The following is a 20,189-nucleotide window of genomic DNA, read 5'->3' as shown; positions in this document are numbered from 1 at the left end:
AAACGATTTTACGTGTATTATTCGTGTTTCCGATGATTTCTTTCATTATATAAGAATAGGATGAAATAGAATTAGATTCGGTTGTGATATAACGAAAGATCGATTTATCGAGGATGAATCAAAGGCCAATCATTCTTAAAATTTGTTATGCCCATCGTGACTAATTAGTCATCATCTGGCCTCTTCGCCATCTTCGTTTCTTTTGCTACATCTTCTTCTACTTCTACATATCTTCTTCTTCTTCTTCTTCGTTCCTTCTGTTTATCTAATCGCCGTTCTCATAAACCACGTGACGGATTTGTGTCGTTTTGTGTATTTACAGTCCTCTACTACAACCAACAACAACACCACTACCACCAATCACCTTGGCAGTTCGCCCGTCGATCCACCCGGTTTACGATCAGTCCAGGTAATATCTTCGAACGATCAAGTAACTCGACTCAACGACTTCTCTCAGCCCCTAAACGCGCCTCTAATTTTTCTTCGGTACGTTCGTGATCGTCTATCGAAGCGAGAAGTCATCTAGAAAGATTCATTAGAGAGTAACATAATCGTTCGTTTAATATCATTTTAAAGCGGATCATTTTAAATCAGATTCTCCGAACTTGAAGAAGAGGATAATTAGACGGTTTCTTATCTAAGGGCGTCTATGAATGGCTGTAATTAGAAAGCGAAGAATTATTATCGATTTAATAATAATCGTTTGCACGAGCCGTAGTAACGCCAATTAACATTTTGTGTGTCAGTGTACGTACACTTATTAACAACGTTGTGAACAAATACAATCTATCACGATTATTAATTTCTTCAAGATGTGATTAGGGTTTTCACGTTTTATACGACGAACAAAGAAAAAAAGAAAGAAAAAAAAAAAAGAAAAAAGAAAAAGAAAAGAAAGAAAAGAGTAGAAAAATAAAAAAGAAGAAAAAAAAAGAAAGAAGAAGACAAATCCCTTGATTTTGTTTTTTTTTCCAAACTCCGATATAATCTTGTTAAAAATAATTTTCATTCCAACGTAAGTCCATTTCCATATGGTAAATAATATCATTGTTGACGAGAATTTCTAAGGCAATCGAAAAGTACAATGGGATGTGTAAATTAATATCAATGAATATCTTTATTTTCAGGCACCAACGTCGAATAGTCTAATCGGGCCTAAGCCTTTCGGTGGATCGAGTACTCTATCGAATCTCTCGTCATCTCCTATAGTAAATTCAGGAAACAGTATTCTTCCACGCGCGCAGAATCAGACCGCAACCGGTAAGCTTTCATTTCGATGATATCTAACGATAATTTTAATAAGGAAACAAAAGAATATGATAATTAATCAATAAGTTATTTCTAATCTATCTTGAAATAAAATCTAATCTCTATTGTATTAAAATCGTACGTTATAATTCGTATTCTTTTGATGATCCTTCTCGATAATAAAATTGGATAATAAGAAAATTTGCAAATGATAACGCGATAAACATAAGGATGACGAAACTCGTTTGATTTGCGACAATGATCGCGCTGATGTCTCAAGACAAGTCCTTTTAACAAATACATAGGATAAAAGAAATAATTGATTGACCCAATCGTCGAAAGAACGATCTCACAAGCACGTTCTCCTAGCGACGAGCTCGCTTTTGTCCTTGGCCTAACTTTATCTTCGATTGTTGCAAATAGGTCTCTTCTCTGCACTGCCAAAGCCAAAAAGTTCGCCCTTCAGAGGTACGACGATAGATTAGATTCGGCTGACCGAGTTTCGAGCTTTGGCTAATGCGTCCCCTTTGGCTTACCTCCTCACATTTTTCCACTCTCTCTCGCTCTCTCTCTCTCTCTCTCTCTCTCTCTCTCTCTCTCTTTCTTTTCTTCTCTTTATCTATTTGTATCTATTTCTTTCTATCTATCTTTATCTTTGAAATTTTTCTATCTTTCACGCTCGTTTCATTTCCCGATCGAATAAGATCGAATCGTATCAATTTTGTGCTTCGAAAAGATGACATATAAGCATCCTCTGCTCTCGCTTGTGTTTTTCGCATTAAGTTCGTTCATTATTATTTGCGAGGACGACAACGATTTGACAACGAATCGAATTAATTAATAATTAATGACATATTAGTCATTAGTAAATTGTCGATAATATCGTAATAATATTAAATGGAACATAAAAATTTATTCTTATAATTCGTATAGCTTTCCCTTGTAATATACTTTATATATAAAAAAAAAAGTAATGTTTTCTTACACAAACAATCGTACAAGGCGTTGCATATATTAAGGCGCGCTCATCATCGTCTCCCAGTGCCATCTAACACTGGATTATCCGAACTAACTTTGGTAGTGCATCCCCGACAGTAGGCAATATTCGTACATACGTGCTCGAAAAAAAACAGTATTTATTAATTTGATTAGGTCACACAAATATTATACTTAGTATTTTCCTTGCTCGTTGAAATTGCGAAATATGCGACACCTTTTCTATTATCTAATCTAATTTTTATATAGGTAATTTTTTATTAACGATTGTCGAACATAAACCTTCCTTTCACTTTACAAGACACGTTCCTCTTTCCTTAAACGTAATACTGCTTTTCTTATCTTTTTTCAGCCGGTCCATCTTTCAACCCAAAACCCAGACCCTTCTCCCTCACATTCGCATGAGTCGGTAGCTCTCAAGAAACGTCGTCGTCGTCATCGTGCCGATGAACGAATTGAAACGCCGATTAAAAAAATATAAAAATAATAATAATAATAAAATTCATATTCGCAATCTAATTTACAACGCGTGAACCATCAAAGTTATATTCAAATTAAATACAATTCAAATTGTTCACGAATAATTATTTATATCTCTCTTTAAAATACATTTAAAAAATTACACATACAATGCGTCGTTTACACAAGGAATGTTAATATTTCGATAATATACATACATTCACGTATATATATATATATATACGTGATTGATTCTAATGAACAAAAAAAAGAAAACAAAAAAAAAGAAAAAAAAATTTTAAAATAGAAAAGGAGTGTGCGTTAAGTAGCGACTCACTTTAAACAAATAAAATTCCACGGCGGAATAGCTTAAATGTTTGTCTGTTGACCGAGCGATGTGCCAATTAATAAATGATAAGTAAATAAAAATTCTATTGTAAACAAAGAATCAACATAGGAAGAGTATATAGTTATTCGCTCGATAAACGCGATCAATTCATTTTGATAAAGTTGATATCATATCACCTACGTGTCATCTTCGAACACGTTCCCCTTTTAACTGCGTTTTTTCTCAGCTTTGCGCATTGAAATTCTCGAGAGAAGAGCTCGAGGGTGGACGTTAATATGCGGCTAATTATGCGGTTTAACTAACGAATTTCTTTATAATTTTGATCGCGCGATTGAATATACGAGTGCAGAGTGACTTTGATGAGCCCACGAGAAATATAGCCGCTATTTTAGCTAATAAGCAATAATTATTAATAGAAAGAAAATTTGGCTTCGACATTTTCTCGAACGCACTGATTTTTCTCTCTCTCTCTCTCTCTCTCTCTCTCTCTCTCTCTTTCTTTTTTTTCATTTTGCTATTTTCTTTTTTATTTAGCGCAATCCGGCATGTGCCCATTTTCTTACGTCAGTTTTATCTGTCTGTTTGCGATTCATTACAACGAATAAACAGGAAACACGCAGATAAGAAATTGAAGAAAACGGGTACGAGCCGTTTAACGTGCTTTTTACTCACCGCAAATTTCTCTGTTTTTTTTTTCTTGTTTCTTTCTAACACGCCCTCTCTTCCAACATCATTTACCGCACGTCTTGAGTATCTTGTATTACCCGTTTTCATTATTCTTCTTGCTTCTTCTATCCTCGCCTATTTGTATTAACAAACAAACAAACAATGGCTACCATACTCCCGTACAAATTCCCCATCCCGAAAAAACCTTATCAGAGGTCCACGAAAAGTTCTATTATTACGAGACCAAAGAAACCACAACATCACCTTCGAATCCACCGATCGAAACAGCTAATAATCGTCCACCGTCCACCAATCCATCGACGAATCCTAATTCCGTTAAATCTAGAAGTCTCGCTTGGCCACCGCCAAAACCGATCGAGGACATCACATATCCAACCGCCAGTCCTTTGTACATCGATCCAAACCCGGTGCTTGATCGTAGAGATCGGCACGCGGTGAAGGATAAACGTGCGAGTATCGAGGCTTGCGAGAGAGCATTGAGTAGAAGAAGCGAGAGTACCGATCGCGAATACGAACGAACTTCACGAGAGGGTTATTATTTCGATCAAGACGTGATGGACCGTGTAAGCTGTCCAGGTCCGGTTTATAAACGAGTCGAATTGGTAGATAGCAGTGGTACCAGACGAGAATCAAGACGTGAAACTTCGCGAGCTAGCTCGTCCGAAAGCGGTGTCAGAAGATCGTTGACACCAACGAGAATTTATCAGCCTATACCTAGACCTTGGACAGCAACCGTCTCTTCCGGTGGGAATCTTTACGAACAGAGTTATGCCTCTGAGGAACAACCAAAGGTCTGCAAAAAGTACATGCAGAGCGAGATCTGTCAGAGCGAGAAAGTTTGTCAGCGTGGTATGCAAGAGCAACCTTATCGCGAAGAACATCGAGCTTATCGAGCTGAGATATGTCAAACGGAAGAAACAGTATGTCCGAAACCACCGTTGCCGAGTCAACCGATCGCTATATGTCCTGAAACACCGCGAGAAATCGTCAGAGAATTTGATAAGGAAGTCATGGATTTGAGAAAAGTAAAAGAGGACACGACCATAGATACGGCCGAGACATCCAAAGTCGTACCCTCTGATATAGCAGCCATTCAGAAGGGTATCGAAGGTGAACACGATCTTATCACCGAAACGGCCGAGGAGGATATCGGCGACATGCACGTAAAGAAAACTACGACGTACGAGAAAACTGTCGAAGTTTTATCACCTAGAGAAGGTTCTCCGGAGATGGAACAAATCGAGGAAATAGAATCGTGCACGCGTAAAAGTACAACGAAGGTCGAGAGACAGGTCGAAGGTACGACAGAGACAAAAACAATGGAGGAGTCTGCCGAAGTTGTTTCCTCGGCTGTCGATGCCACGCAATTGATCGAACAGGCTAAGAGGGATGAAGAAGAAAGAAAGAGAGAAGAAGAGGCGGAAGAAAGAAGGAAGCAAGAAGAGGAAGAGAGAAAGAGAAGGATGGAAGAAGAAAAGAGAAAACGAGAAGAGGAAGAAAGAAATAAGAAACGCGTTAGTTTCAGAGAGGAGCATGAGGAGGACGACGAGGAAGTCGTCGAAGTAATACGAGAAAAACCTCTTGGTAGAACGGTCATACACGAGGAGAAGGTCACTGAATCTGATGGCTCTACTCCAGGTCGCAAAAAGATCACGAAAGAAACTTACGAGGAGATTGTGGAGGAAGTACTCGTTCAAGAGCGTATTAAAAAAAGGGACGTGGAGGAAGAACGTAGAAAGAGCTTGCGAGAACAGGTTGAAGTTCACCAGAGTCTCAGAGATCAAGGAAGACATCCGACTGCCCAAGAACGAAGAGTAGCATCGAAGTATCAACCGCACGATAACATGGAAACTTGCAAGAAACACGTACAATTCATGAAACAAACTGAGACAGGCCCTAAACCGATATCCGAAGGTCCTGTACAAAATTCCACGCCTAAGGAATGGAAATCCGAAATGGTAAATGCTTTGACCACTGCATCGGATCGTCCCTATACACCTTTGAGCACGTCTTCCAGCGTAAAAGAACTTTATACCGAAGAAACGATTTATTTGGATCATAAGATGAGACCAGTCCCAAAACCGAAGGAACGTCCGATATCGCCATTCCAACGTGCTCTAACGATAGCTCCAGATCGTCCTTATACTCCTCTCAGTCGTGTTATAGGACCGGAAGATCAAGAAATCGGTAGAGCTCAGACACCAGCTGTTCAACCTACGCCGAATGGCGTTTGTCCACCGGCCGATATTCTTTACGGCGAAACGTCTTATCGTCGAGAACAAATCTGTACGAAGAAAATAGTACCGCAGCCATTACCTACACCACCTCCTGATTATCGTCTGAGAGATTCCTCGACCTCACCTTCAAGATCTCGACCTTGCAGTAGAGCCGACACACCTAACAGTAAACCCTCGACCGTTGGATTAAGAAAACCAGATACTATTCCAGCTTATCAAAGGAATCTCGTAGCCATGAAGAAGAGCCCTGTTGAGGGACAGTCCTATATACCTAGTCGATCGCCAACGCCAACGCCAAAAAGAAGCAAATCTCCGGCTCATGGTCCACCGGAACCTCCGTGTTATTATACAAAAGCGCAAGCACCTAAAATCAGAGACGATCCTCCCTGGGCTGTTAAAGAATCTCATCCTCCACCGTCGAAACAAAGCTCGATACATTATCCCTCGCGTAAGATCATTAATTATACCGTAGAAGAGGACACGGATACTGGCCATAGGAAGCAAGAATACGTAGGTTCAAAGACGGTACATTACGATGAACGACAGGCGGAAGAAAAACAACAGGAATCCGATTCTGTACACGCTCAATACCAAGAACGGCGATGCATGACGAGCGAAGATACCAGCGAGGAAAAGGATACCGTTTGTCATATTAAAAAGGCACTGCAAGTTGTCGAAGATTACGAAAGATGTGAGAAAAAGACTATGGAGGTTACTCAGCCATCGTCAGGAAATAAAGGTGAATGTTCTATAATTCAAACGACCCATGCAGACGTAACTTTACCCTGCCCATTAAAGCGTAAACCTGTCGAAGTACCCAAGGTTCAACCGACGTACAGTAGCTCGACCGAGGTACGTCACGTTCGTTATGAAACACCGACTCCACCTGTGACAAAGTGTCCAGAAACAGGAGTTACCGTCTTACCGTGCAAAGCTCATTCCGATCGTGGTACCAAAACTGGCGTGGTGGTCGTGCCCTGCGACGGACAACCAACCTGTCCGAAGTCTGGCGTTTGCGTGACGCCAACTTCCGATCGATCCGGGGTTTGCGTATCACCGTGCTTCGGTCTTAAACCTGGTTACTGTGGCCAACCATCTGGTTACTGCGGTGGAGAATCAGGAGGATGCGATTTTGACATCCCCAACTGTCCAGAATCTGGCGTCTGCGTCGCACCATGTCCGGATGGCTCCGTCTGCGTGGCACCTTGCAAGAAATCTGACGGACAGTGTCTTCGCAAGAGCCAAAGCCGAGGAAATCTTCCCTTTCCACAAATCCCATTGCCCTACGAGGAAAGGTCTTGCCCACAAACCACCCAACGTTCCTTCGAGCCAATCCACAAACCAAAAACTAATCTCAGCGGTCAGCTTGCGCGACTAACAGCTAAAAATCGTGATATTCCCACTGTGCAGCTTTACAAACCACAACCGCAACAATGCCAACAATCTGGCAGCCAATGTGAAAACCAATGTCAAACCAAAAAAAGCTATCATTGCGAGACCAAAAGCTTCTATCAGTCCCAAAGCCATTGTCAAACCGGAAGTCATTGTCAGTCTCAGACTAGCTGCCAGGACCAGTTCCATTGCCCCTCTAGTAAGACCCAAAATTTAGTAGACCCACCAAAAATGTCATCCCACCCGGATCTAGGTACCGGAGGCCTTGGTGGTTCCGGCTCGAAAAGCGGATCGTTTGCTGGTAGCAGTGCACCCAAACGTGGAAGGGGTATTCTCACTCAGGCTGGTGGACCAGGTTCCCGTGTACCACTCTGTGCTCATTGCAACTCCTACGTCAGGTAGGACGATGCCTGGCTCGTCGATCGTGTGCCTGATTTTTCGTTTTTGCTGCATTTTTTCCTCTTGTCTCTTTCATTTTTTTTTTATCGCAGTGTGTCGTCGCATTTTTATCGAGAGTATCCAAAATAAGAGGAATTCATTTTCTTTACTAATAAATAAAATATGTTTGTCGTTTTTCTTTTTCAGTGCTTATTGAATACATTGTGTTTTGTGTTACTTTTGAATGGATCATCATTACTTAACCATGTGCCGTCTAAATAACTAACATTATTTCGTTGCACGTTGTTGACAGCTAACGGAGAAAATACTAATCACATGACAAACGGTTTCGTCGTAAAGCCAATATGCTGTCAAGACAACAAGCATTGCACGAGGTTCGTATATTTATCTGTGCTTCAAAAGAAACATTTGAACAATTAGTTAACACGTGCGTCTGTGTGTATGTATGTATGTATGTATATATATATATATATATATATATATATATATATATATATGCGCGCATGTATATAACTTATCTTCGCGCCAAGCTACGTGTGTTTTTCTTGTTCTTTTTATACACTTGATTATTTATTGTGTCATTAAAAATAATACATTCTCCATTTAGAGGACCATTTATTACCGCATTGGGACAGATTTGGTGTCCCGATCACTTCGTATGCGTGAACACTCAATGTCGTCGTCCATTACAAGACATTGGATTCGTCGAGGAGAAAGGACAACTTTATTGCGAGTATTGTTTCGAAAAATTCATTGCACCTTCTTGCAACAAGTGCAACAACAAAATCAAAGGCGTAAGTTTAATCGAAAACTTGTCAATGGACAGAACGTACAGATGGTATCAATTTTTAGGACTGTTTAAATGCAATTGGAAAGCACTTCCATCCTGAATGCTTCAACTGCTCGTATTGTGGTAAACTTTTCGGTAATAGTCCATTCTTCTTGGAAGAAGGTCTACCCTATTGCGAAGCTGGTTAGTTGATAATCATTTACATTATTTTTTTCTTCATCGACACAAACATGTCATTCAGAAATGTATTTATTTTCTTTTCAGATTGGAACGAACTATTCACGACAAAATGCTTTGCCTGTGGATTCCCAGTGGAGGCTGGAGACCGTTGGGTAGAGGCCCTCAATAATAATTATCACAGTCAGTGCTTCAATTGTACAGTAAGTCTCGATCATTTCTAAAATAGATTATATAAACAGAAAGGAAAAATAACGATCGATCATAATTATTTGAAAAACTTATTATCATTTATAAATGTTGCAGATGTGCAAGAAGAATCTCGAGGGTCAAAGTTTTTACGCGAAGGGTGGCCGTCCATTCTGCAAAAATCACGCGCGTTAAAATTCCGCATTCGATGATAAAACGTGCGGCAAGAAAGAAGAGGAAAAGAAGAGAGGGACGAAAAACAAAGAGATTTTTGAAAACGATGAAAAGTCCTTTCTTCGCGAGTTAAAAACTCTTTTTGAACGTGAAACTCCCTTTGTCATTGAATTCCGTTCATCCGTCTTCTTTTTCTTCTTCTTTCTTTCCTTCTTTCTCTTTTCCATATCGAGCTGAAATCATTCGACTAACCGATCGTTGCCAGAGCTATGAACACGCCGGACTGACGATAATCTTACGAATTACATTCTATTTTTCATCCTTTTTCCTCTAACAACGACGTTTCGCCTTTCGAGTTAACAATTTTACTGGACTGACTATTCGAGATAAATCGAAAGGAAAGGATTCGTTTAATCCGTACGAGTTCGTGGCTCCATCGCGTAACCGCTTGCAAGCGTTCCGTGTGTCGCAAAAGAAAATAGATTTATATATATACATATATATATACATATTCCTACATATTATATACCAAAAAAAAAATAGAAAAAAAAAATAGTGAAAGAGTTGGCTAACAAGAGTCAAGTTAAAACAAAAAAAAAAGAAAAAAAAAGGATAGAGACATTCGAGACGCATTGCCGCACGTGGCCGGAATAAAAGCATCGTTTTATATATTAACAAGGCAAGGACAAGGATAATAATAATTAATGGGGGACTTTTAGTCGGGACGGACCGTGCTCGAATACCTCGTAAAATTCAGTGCAGAGAATTCTGCGGCGATACGGACACGATCGCGAATCTCTTTGTCGGATCACGCAAAGGTCAAGCGAGCAATTAGCGATTAACGAAGAAGGATCATTGCCATATTTCTCGTTGGTGCTCAAGGTGTATTCGAGGATGCACTTTGAACGATGAACGAAAATACCCTGTTAAAATGTCGGACCTATCGCTAGATTCGATCGAGAGAGAAACGGAGAAGGGAGAATGTGTGAAAACGAGAGAGAGAGTGTGTGTATGTGAGAGAAAAAGAGATAGAAATAGATAGATAGAGAGAGAGAGAGAGAGAGAGAGAGAGAGAAAGGATGAGTGGAAGAGAGCACGAATGAAAGAACAAAAGAAATAGAAATCTAGACGATTTCGAAAAAAAGCTCTAATCCGATCACGTGCGTAGCGTCCGTTTAGTAGTACAATTATCCTTGAAAATAATCTATAAGCGATTCGAAACGTTTCGTAGCTTCACTCGCTAAGCTTTCTCGTTTACATATATATATATATGAATTTAACGATTCGAGGAAAGAGTATTTGAGATGCGGAAATATGTGCAGAAAGATGATTTTGTTTTTTGTTTTTCGTTTTTTTTTTTCTTTTTTTTTTTTTAATGTACTAGTCAAACGTTGAAGAATCGAAGGGGACAAAAATGCTTACATCGAGAAAGTAAAAGAAATGTAGAGACGGTAAAAAAATTTCTTCGATCGACGACGAGCGTGCCTTCTCACTTACGATTCGATCATGATTCTTATGCACGTGGATCATGAATCAACGATTATATCGCACCGAAATAATATTTCTTAGTTTTATTAAATCGAATGAAAACGAATGTTGTAATCATATAAACCTCTATAGTGCATACGAAATTCCCTGTGAGTCGAGCAAACCGATCGAAATATCGATCGATTTTCTCCTCGAATTGAGAAAATATAAAAGAAAAATCGAGAGGGACAACTCGACAAGGGCGAAAGCAGCACACATATATCACGATAATCTTAAATACGAGGTTACCGATTTTTCTGTGCCATCTGCACGAGTTCATATTAAAAAGTATAGAGTAAAAAAAAAAATATATATAAAAAAGAAAAAGAAATGCGAATGCGAAGGAACTCGTCAGACTTGAAAAAAGTAAAATACGATAACAATGATAATGATTATGATAATGATTATGATGATGATTATGAAGAGGATAATGATATGATGATGATGATGATGATGATGATGATGATGATGATTGATGTTGATGATGTTGATGATAATGATAATAATAATAATATAATAAATGTGTAATTTTAGTTCGTAAGACTTTGAAGGAAAGTTATTCACGAGCGTAAAATCATCCTACGACAGATGCGAGGAGAGAAAACTATGCGATTCATCCAGGCGTGTCCGTGAACGATGGTTCACATAATCGTGATTAATAAAGTTAATAATCGGATCGATAGCGGGCTTAATTATCGGCAGGATAGAACCTCTCTGTATCTGTGTTACGTGTTGCTTACAATAAAATGAAATGTATACTTTTGCTTGGTTCCCATACTTCTAATCCACGTAAGGTGAATTTTAGAAAGTACGATTAACATTTAGAAAAACTTTGGTCGAATTCACCTCTATACACCTATTTTTAATCCATATCCGTCCTAAACTCTTTCGCACGAAATACCATTCACGATCGTGAGCCGATAAAACTGAACTTTCTTCCTTCGGTCGTTAAACTCGAGAGTGTAATTTTCAACGAACCCCAAAAAGAAACTAACTACATACTTTTATCGATTCGATGTTGTACAGGATCGAACGTTCAACGTCGTTCGACATGAAAGCAACTTCAAAGCGAAAGGGAAAGGCAATATTAAAGCAAGTCCCACTGACCGTCTTTAATAACGATGACGTCAAAATTGCGTTTAAATAATTTCCATACCTTTGACAAACTCGTACCTAAAATATTAACATCAATAACTCGAGGAACCTTCGAAGTATAGAAACGTAGAAAAGTTCAAAGTCGAAAAGCTGTGATCGGATTGCGTGTACCTAATGAGCTTTCTTGTAAATTAATACTTTTCGAAATTCCTAACTAAGAAAGGCGAGCGAGTTTGCGCGAGTTTACGCCTTTCTTTTACGTAAAACGCGATCTCTCTTACTTCCGGTGTCCTTCGCAAGCTCGCGCGGTAACAGGACGGATTAACCTGCGCACCTGCGAAGAAACTCAGAGCTATCGCGAAAGCTCGTAAACGCGCCAGTTAGAATCTAGATTTCGTCTAGAATACATCTCGACGAGCTTTTTCTATTTTACACTTAAGTAACCGATCCTTCGTGATCTTGGACGGAAAAAGAAAATAGAAAAAATGAAGAGATCGATCATTTTAATGATAAAAAGGACAATCGTTTCGGCTACAGCGTGATCGATCGCAAGATAAATAAGTGAGTAGCGAATCTCTTTACCTTCGCGGGCTTTTCATTTTGAATCTGACGCAGGCGCAGCGTAGAAGTGGTCAAAGTATCCTTTCGTTTGACTTTTTAATATATGTAACACGGATATCCTTCAGTGATTATTTTAATAAGCTTTTAATAAAACGTTGATCGTCGCTTATCGTTCGTGATATTAATTTACAAAAAAATCTCGGATCATTTTTATTCTTTGCGTATAGCGTGAAGCTAACGACCATCTATTTTTGGCACATACTTTCTCATTGATTTTTCACGATAAGAACTTACGTATACGTCGCATCGAAATGTTACAAGGTGTGAACTCTAATTCCCTCTTAAATACGCCAATTATTTCAGAGTTTCTTGCACGTCATAACATCCTCTTTTCAATCCTATGAGATATATCATGCTCCGGCATGGCAGTAAAATGCTTGGAAGGACCTTTCGTATTCAGACTCAACGAGAACGGAGCAGGACCTCTTCTACTCGTACAGGTATCGTAGAGAAATCGTTGAAACGATTCTATCGCGGATAGGATAAAAGTCGTCATATATTCAAAGTCAAAAAATACAGTCGAAAAATAGACTAGTCGATCTGTCGTCAAACTTTTTAATTTCTTTGGTTTTAATTTGGCCCGGTTACAAAGTTAGCATTGCTTGTTAACCTTGAACCAAATATTTTCGAAGCTACGATACAGATGCCATATCTGCATAGGCGAATAGACGCAACGAATTTCCGCTGCGTGTACGATACTTCTAAAGTCCATGATTAATTACATGCGACATGCAAGGATAAAGGAAGAGGAAGTAATTAATAATAGTTCCTGAAACGACACTGTTCGAACTCGATTATTAAACGAGTATCTCTCATCGCGCGAGTCTTTCGATTTGTCTTCCGATGTCGTTCAATGTCACGACAATTTTTCGTTCGTGACTGCGTAAAACGTTCAAAGCGAATACTTTTTCTCCGCTTCGCGAAGCATTTAAATGTCGAAAGGAAAAGGAGAAAAAAAAGAAGAAAGAAAAAAAAAGAAAGAAGAAGAATAAGAATAGGAAGAAGAAGAGACGAACTTGAAAGCTCGTACCGGAGATAGCTCGTGACGAGGTACATTTATTAGACAAATTGGTTGGGGCGGCTTTGATCGTTAAATGCACCTGGCACAGAACGTAGAAAAGAGAAAAATGGGTTAAATGAAAAGTGAGTCGGGCGTTGCGTGGTCGTAATTTGCGGTTGACCGAAGAGAGATTGTTTACCCCTTATTTATTTGAGATCGCTTTCGCTACGCTATGAAGAAATAACGAGCGGATAGAGAGTGCAATGCACGATTGTAATTTTCAATTATTGTCGTCCTTGATTGGCTTTCGATATAGCAGCAGACTATTCCTAATGCTTTAATAAATGCGACAATAAATCAAGGGCAATCCTATTTTCGTGTTCGAGAGAATTAATAAATCGTTGAGCGCGAAACGCGATGAACGAACTTCCGATGTGAATGCTTTCGTGCGAAGACTTTCGCGTATTCGGGATACCCAGAATTCTCTATACGACTGTGAACGGTTTAAATGGATGATTCATGAAACCTTATTTATATGTTACGTCTCCAACGAGATAATTGAAAATAAACGTCAATTAGAAACGATTTCGAACGAATTAGAAACGATTTATTGACCGTTTTAAATGCTTCAAGAAAAATTACCCACGTTTTTCGTAGGTTTGCACGGAACGAGGATGGAGGGAATACGCGGGAGAAAATAATGTATTCAAAGATCGATGGAATTTATGGTGGCGATCCGGTGGTTTTCCTTTTACCCAATTTAAACCATTATTTCCTTGGCAGGTAAAGATTACGTCGTATCTCTCTTTTTCTCCTATTCTTCTTTTATATTTGACACGTTCACTTGATATTCGAAATATTTTCGTTCGATATTCAATCGTTTCTTTTTTTTCAGTTCGTTAATCGAATACCAAAAGGAAATTCGATCTGTAGAAAGGACAATCTCGTGCGTCATTTAAAATGCATGAAAAAGGGCCACGGCTCGATTTACGATTTCAGGTATGGCATGCGTACGATCATTATTTTCCCTTCTCTCTACACGCATTTATCACAAAAAAAAAAAAAAAAATATAATGCATCTCCCGTCAGTCCTGTAGGATATAATTTGCCCTCGGAATATACGAAACTCGCGGAGGATTGTAGTCGTTACGAGAAGGACGATAGAGTTTGGATTTGCAAACCGGTCAGCCAAAGCCAAGGAAGAGGAATATTTCTTTTCCGTGTGAGTTAAAATTCTCCAACTCTCTTTATTAATTTCTTTTTAATCCGTTTGATATATATTTCTATTTCATTGCTCGCAGAAATTAAGCGATCTCTCGTACAACAATTCGGCCGTTGTACAAAGATACATAGAAAATCCTCTTCTCATCGGTGGCTACAAGTTTGACTTACGTCTTTACGTTTGCGTACCTTCTTATCGTCCCTTGACGATATATCTTTACAAGGAAGGTATAGCTCGATTTGCCACGGAGAAATTTTCCTTGGAACGTTTAGACGATCCCTTTCGTCATTTAACGAACTTCTCCTTGAACAAGCTAGGCCCAGGATATTCGGAGAAAAAAGAACGCATTGGTGCTGGTAAGCCCATGTTAAAAACGCATACATACATCTTCCTTTCTCTTTAAACGACTACGCAACCCTTCCTTTCATTTTTCTTTCCTAGGATGCAAATGGACTTTGAGACAACTCAGACGATACTTCGAGCAGGCTGGATACTTCGATTGGTTTCTTTGGCAAAGAATAGCCTGTCTCGTGAGTTTAACGATTATAAGTCAAGCAGCTGGTATACCAAGCTCTTCTAATTGTTTCGAATTCTTTGGCTTTGACGTGTTAATCGATGAAAATTTAAAACCATGGTTATTGGAGGTACAATAATAGATTGTTAATAATAAATTGTTATATATTTATATAAACTGTATTACTTTTTAAGGTAAATCTTAGTCCAGCATTAAGCAATGAATGTGAGATCGATTCGGAAGTGAAAAAACCATTATTACATGATTTGTTCGATTTGTTGGGCCTTCCAGTCTGTAATACTGGACTATCGTTGTTTAAAATCTGGTCTTACGATCGTGTAGTAAACGAAGAGAACTCGTCTTCCAAACTTTGTGCGAATCGTTCTACGAAGAAAAAATCCAAATTTAATAGAAACGATGGCACCATCATGAATCTATATTCTGAAACACGTTCTGCCGTACGATTTATAATTTTTTTTCAAATATCAACGTGTAAATATGACTAATAAGGTTAATAAATTGATCCCTTCATAGTATAGGAAATCGCCCTCAGAAATGTGTCCGACTTCCTGGTCTCGTTATAATCCTTTATTGATGGACAAATGCATTCGACATGACTTCAAAGGCAATAACATCGGCAATCATTCATCAGGTTCGGTATGGGATAACGGTAGAGATTGGAACGTTCCTTGCGTTCGAGAAGGCGGATGGGTTCGCATTTGTCCATTAACAAGATTAAAACATTCCAAAAATGCTGAATTTTCACAAACAGATGCACCACGTTCCATTGAAAGAGAAATCAAAGACACGATTCTTTGTATAAACAAGTATTCTAAATTTATCTCGTCCACTTGACCTTTCTCAGAATATATATTTGAAATGATATTAATCGATTCAAGCATGTTTTCCTTGTAGGTACTTAAAAGCTGCCAAAGATATCCATCGAGGAAACGAAAAACAAAGAGACGACCAATATAATGCTCTTCTGCAAGCTTCGCTTAATTTAAATGCAGAAGTCTGGCTGCCAGAAAAGTAGAACATAGATATTTGTCTTTATACTTGGTAAGAAATATATATTTTATGTTGCAAATGGACAACACATTCGTTTAAAGTTAAATGCAGTTAACTGCTTTTGCCGATCGAAATCTTCTCTTGCATATGTGTTCATTAAACTTACGAAATATTAAGTATACTTCAATTTTGAAACTTCTAATGTGTCTTTTAAATTAAAATCTTGATCGATCTTATAATCCTGTCAATTATATCTTAACTATTTTTACATAGATATATGTATGCAGTCGTATTGCGCAATGGTGGAACATTAAATAAATGTTCTACGTTTCACCAAAAAACTTTTAGTTTATTTGGATATTTTTAAAAAATGTACATTAATTCACTCCCTTTGCTGCTAACCTCTTGTCACGTTCTTCCGCGATGGAAAGCTTGACACCCTTGTCTCTTGGTAAACTTATATATGCCTTTAGACCTTTTCCAATAATGAATACGTTATTCAACCTATGTAAATCATTCGTACTTAGAAATTGTTCGTATGAAATAAGTAAATGGTGATAAATTTATACCCATTGTTGGTAATATAAAAGAAATTAATTTCATAAAATATTAATTTACATTGACATACCTAGTGGCAAAAGTATGTCCTTGAGAGTCCTTAATATGACAAATATCAAACGAACCAGGATGACGTTCACGACTAACGACTGTTCCGACACGACCTAAATTCCTTCCGCCGGTGATCATACACAAATTTCCTACAAGTAAAAAAATATTTTTTCAAAAATATTATTTTCAATATTCAACAAAAATTCTTCTTGTAACTTTAATCTCATATTAATATACTAATGATAAATATTTACCTGAATCGAAACGAATGGAGTCTAATATTTTTCCACTGGCAATATCCAATTGAATAGTATCATTAACTTTTATTAAAGGATCCGGATAGCGCATTGTCCTTCCATCGTGTGTAACTAGGAATGGTATTCCTTTTGGACCAGTTTGAACTCTCTTGACTTTACACAACTTGTACTATAAAGAAAAACAACGTATAACATGAGAATCATTTTAATTGATAAAAAAGAAATTTTAAAATACCTTAGCTTCTTCTGCTGTAATACGGTGAATAGTGAAACGTCCTTTCACATCATAAATTAAACGGAAAAATTCACCGGTCTTTTCAATGGTGATAACATCTATAATAAATAACACGATTAGTCATTAATTAATTAATATTATTGCTTTATTACATGAAAATTAATTAATATGTTTCTATTAAAACTTCTGCATTTAATTATAAATATAAAATTTGTACTCCTCCTGGGTAATACAGCAAGAATATTTAATCTAATTCAACCTGTGACCAAAAGTAAGGAGCTCATAGATTATTTTTGGCCAATATTGACTGCAGCACTTCGCTATAAAAAGTATTGCAGCTTCGATAAGGCCATAAAAAAAAAATTATATGGTGTTTTACTTACCCATAAAACCAGCAGGATAATTGGGATCAGTGCGTACTTTGCCATCAACTTTGATAAGTCGTTGCATTACAATCTTTGTAACTTCGCAATTAGTTAAAGCATATTTCAATCTGTTACGTAAAAATATAACCAAGGGAAGCGATTCCCTGAGCTTATGTGGTCCAGTAGACGGACGAGGTGCATAGACACCTCCCAATTTGTCCAACATCCATGCTTTGGGAGCATTGAGACGCTTCAAATGTTTCTTAGGACCGCGAGCCTAAGAAAAAACACTTGGTTATTATTTAATAACAAACAAAAATAAACGTGTAAACGTTAGAGGTATACATAAAGAGTAAATGTAAACCATAAATAAAAAGAAGATTGTAATGATAAACGAAATTGTTAGGTTATGTCCCGATCTAAGCATGTACTTTATATAATAATAAATTAACACTGTTTATAAACATTATTTTTAAATGTATAATACCAATCGTACATATCTGTAATCGAAGATAAATCAAATATAAAACTCAACATAATTGAAAAATAAAATTTTCAATAAGCAGCACGTCTTAAAGTCACTTATTTTTCAAATTCTTTCAACACAATTTAATATTACATATATATGCCATTGAAAACTTTAATTAATACACGATATTTTTCACGTGAAAATCTGTAGATATTTCACAGCATACGTTCGATGTGAACGGATTTTGAATTGACAACGTAAGGCAAACTTACCATCTTGGTTTTCTAGACGATAAAGGCAGAAGCAAGTAGTGTCTCTGATTGTATAAAGAAATTGCAGGCGACGCTACTGCAGTTAAAATGGCGGTAAGCGGTATTCGATTTTCATCTATCGATTTTTTTCATCGATATCTACTTCTATTATTCTGGAATCATACAATTATTTTAACAATAATTATTCTGGTAAAAATAATTTATAACAATGATCTAAATCGAATTTATTATAATACATTTATATAAAGTAACACTTTCTAAAATATATAAAATCTATTCATACATTATTTGGTATCACAGCTAATTGTACAATTAATTTCATTAGCAATACTATCCAGTACACTGGATGCACCAATTCTAAATAATTTTTTATTTAACCATGAATCATCCAATTCTTTATTAATTAATGTCATCCATTCTAATATATCCGACGCAGTCTTAATACCTCCAGCTGGCTTAAACCCGACCTAAAGATTTTTATACGAATAAATTATAAAATTAATATGATCATATCATTGGAGAATACAATTATTATATCATATAATTAATCTGCTTACTTTCTTCCCTGTCTGTGTATAGTAATCTTTTATAGCTTTACACATAACTATTCCGGCAGATAAAGTGGCATTTACAGTTTCTTTTCCAGTAGATGTTTTAATAAAATCACTACCAGCCATCATAGCTACCATTGAAGCTTTATATATATTATAATAATTAAATAGTTCTCCTGTAGCAAGTATTGTTTTCATACATGTGGTATTACATGCTTTGCGCATTGTTCTTAATTCGTTATATAGATCTTTCCATTTATGTTCTAATGCCAATGGCCGATTAATTACAATATCAATTTCTTTAGCTCCAATTTTTGCTGCATAATATATTTCCCCAAGACGTGTTTGCAAAGGATATTGACCAGAGGGAAACCCTGCAGCTACTACTCAAAAATTGAATTATTAAGTTAATGTTCTCTAAATACAAAAATATAGTAGAACAAATTTACCAGAAGCTACAGAAATGTTATGCTTTACGTCGCTATTATGTAACACTTTTATAGCATCTTGTATTCTTGATGGATAAACACATACAGCTGCTGTATGCAATGGTTCATCCCAATTATACTTCAAGTCATCAATAGGATTTAAAGCCTGTGAAAATTAAAAGTAAATAAAGAAAACTATCATTGTTATATTTTCATAACGTCATATATTACAACTTACTTTTTTGCACAATTTTTCAATTGTAACAGCTGTATCATTACCTCCCAAGGAAGTTAAATCAACAAAAGTAACTGCTCTAAGTAATGTAACAATTTTATCTGTTCCATTTATACAATTTGCTTCATGTTTTATTTGTTTTACTTTTTCATTTATTTCTAACTCGTCAATAAAAACATCTAATAAATCTATATAGCAAAGAGAGATAATAATATATTAAATAATATATTTCAATTCTAAAATATTGTAATTTTTAATTATAAACAAAATATTCAATGTATTTAATTATTTACCAGTGGAAAATGTGTTATTAATTTTATTTTCAGCATCCATTACTATTTCCTCCTTCGAATTTTCAGACATTTTGATAGTTACTTAAACTGAGACGTTTGTGTAATTTCTGAAATACTCTTTTAATTTTATCTCCTTTTATTATCATATATTCTAAATAAAATACTGTTTCGATGGTATTTTATACATTTATAAAGACGTGGAGTATTTTTGGATCATATCAGTATTATACATATGTATCTACATGTATATATTATCTACTGTTACTGATGTTTATATAAACGTATTTAAAAAGAGAACGATAAATGCAAATAATGAATTCATTTCATAATTCATTAGAAATATAGAATGTATCGAATGTTTTTGATTAGGATAGTACATATGAACGAA

General features: G+C 36.8%; 4 protein-coding genes across 10 annotated transcripts in view; 2 read left to right on the top strand and 2 right to left on the bottom strand.

Moving 5' to 3' along the window:
• The window catches only part of LOC124423764 (PDZ and LIM domain protein Zasp), a 28,478-nt gene extending 17,091 nt beyond the window's left edge, over positions 1-11,387 (top strand). The window contains exons 10-17 of one of the 4 annotated variants that reach the window (XM_046961918.1): positions 323-409; positions 1,128-1,260; positions 3,932-4,809; positions 4,840-7,766; positions 8,375-8,561; positions 8,620-8,740; positions 8,822-8,937; positions 9,041-11,387. In XM_046961918.1, the coding sequence (XP_046817874.1) occupies positions 323-409; positions 1,128-1,260; positions 3,932-4,809; positions 4,840-7,766; positions 8,375-8,561; positions 8,620-8,740; positions 8,822-8,937; positions 9,041-9,118 (4,527 nt within the window). In that variant the 3' untranslated portion in view covers positions 9,119-11,387. Of the gene's footprint in view, positions 1-322; positions 410-1,127; positions 1,261-1,671; positions 1,717-3,931; positions 4,810-4,839; positions 7,767-8,059; positions 8,142-8,374; positions 8,562-8,619; positions 8,741-8,821; positions 8,938-9,040 lie in introns of all 4 variants that reach the window. The other 3 variants (XM_046961915.1, XM_046961917.1, XM_046961916.1) reach the window with 3 other exon arrangements.
• Positions 11,388-11,524: 137 nt separating this feature from the next.
• On the top strand, positions 11,525-16,264 carry LOC124423766 (probable tubulin polyglutamylase TTLL2). Of its 3 annotated transcripts, XM_046961919.1 has the most exons (10): positions 11,525-12,280; positions 12,644-12,780; positions 13,998-14,123; positions 14,236-14,339; positions 14,430-14,562; positions 14,642-14,918; positions 15,004-15,206; positions 15,271-15,534; positions 15,611-15,903; positions 15,992-16,264. In XM_046961919.1, the coding sequence occupies exons 2-10, from the start codon at positions 12,703-12,705 to the stop codon at positions 16,110-16,112; spliced, it is 1,599 nt and encodes a 532-aa protein (XP_046817875.1). In that variant the 5' UTR covers positions 11,525-12,280; positions 12,644-12,702; the 3' UTR covers positions 16,113-16,264. The 3 variants fall into 3 exon arrangements, with proteins under 3 accessions (XP_046817875.1, XP_046817876.1, XP_046817877.1); XM_046961920.1 differs by lacking the exons at positions 11,525-12,280; positions 12,644-12,780 and adding an exon at positions 12,798-13,092; XM_046961921.1 differs by lacking the exons at positions 11,525-12,280; positions 12,644-12,780 and adding an exon at positions 13,105-13,390.
• A 151-nt stretch (positions 16,265-16,415) lies between these two features.
• On the bottom strand, positions 16,416-18,431 carry LOC124423771 (40S ribosomal protein S4). The gene is made up of 6 exons (XM_046961933.1): positions 18,295-18,431; positions 17,572-17,830; positions 17,189-17,286; positions 16,951-17,122; positions 16,716-16,845; positions 16,416-16,591 (listed from the first exon to the last, which is right to left on the bottom strand). The coding sequence occupies exons 1-6, from the start codon at positions 18,295-18,297 to the stop codon at positions 16,465-16,467; spliced, it is 789 nt and encodes a 262-aa protein (XP_046817889.1). The 5' UTR covers positions 18,298-18,431; the 3' UTR covers positions 16,416-16,464.
• LOC124423770 (deoxyribose-phosphate aldolase) lies at positions 18,305-20,087 on the bottom strand. Of its 2 annotated transcripts, XM_046961931.1 has the most exons (6): positions 19,802-20,087; positions 19,512-19,696; positions 19,295-19,439; positions 18,852-19,228; positions 18,578-18,761; positions 18,305-18,446 (listed from the first exon to the last, which is right to left on the bottom strand). In XM_046961931.1, exons 1-5 carry the CDS (start codon positions 19,869-19,871, stop codon positions 18,579-18,581), a joined length of 960 nt encoding a protein of 319 aa, XP_046817887.1. In that variant the 5' UTR covers positions 19,872-20,087; the 3' UTR covers positions 18,305-18,446; position 18,578. The 2 variants fall into 2 exon arrangements, with proteins under 2 accessions (XP_046817887.1, XP_046817886.1); XM_046961930.1 differs by lacking the exon at positions 18,305-18,446 and having other exon boundaries at positions 18,494-18,761.
• Positions 20,088-20,189: the final 102 nt, after the last annotated feature.

This window comes from Vespa crabro, chromosome 4 (genome assembly GCF_910589235.1).
Source record: "Vespa crabro chromosome 4, iyVesCrab1.2, whole genome shotgun sequence".
In the NCBI taxonomy this organism is placed as follows: Eukaryota; Metazoa; Arthropoda; class Insecta; order Hymenoptera; family Vespidae; genus Vespa; species Vespa crabro.
This window is presented reverse-complemented; position numbering and strand designations above follow the sequence as displayed.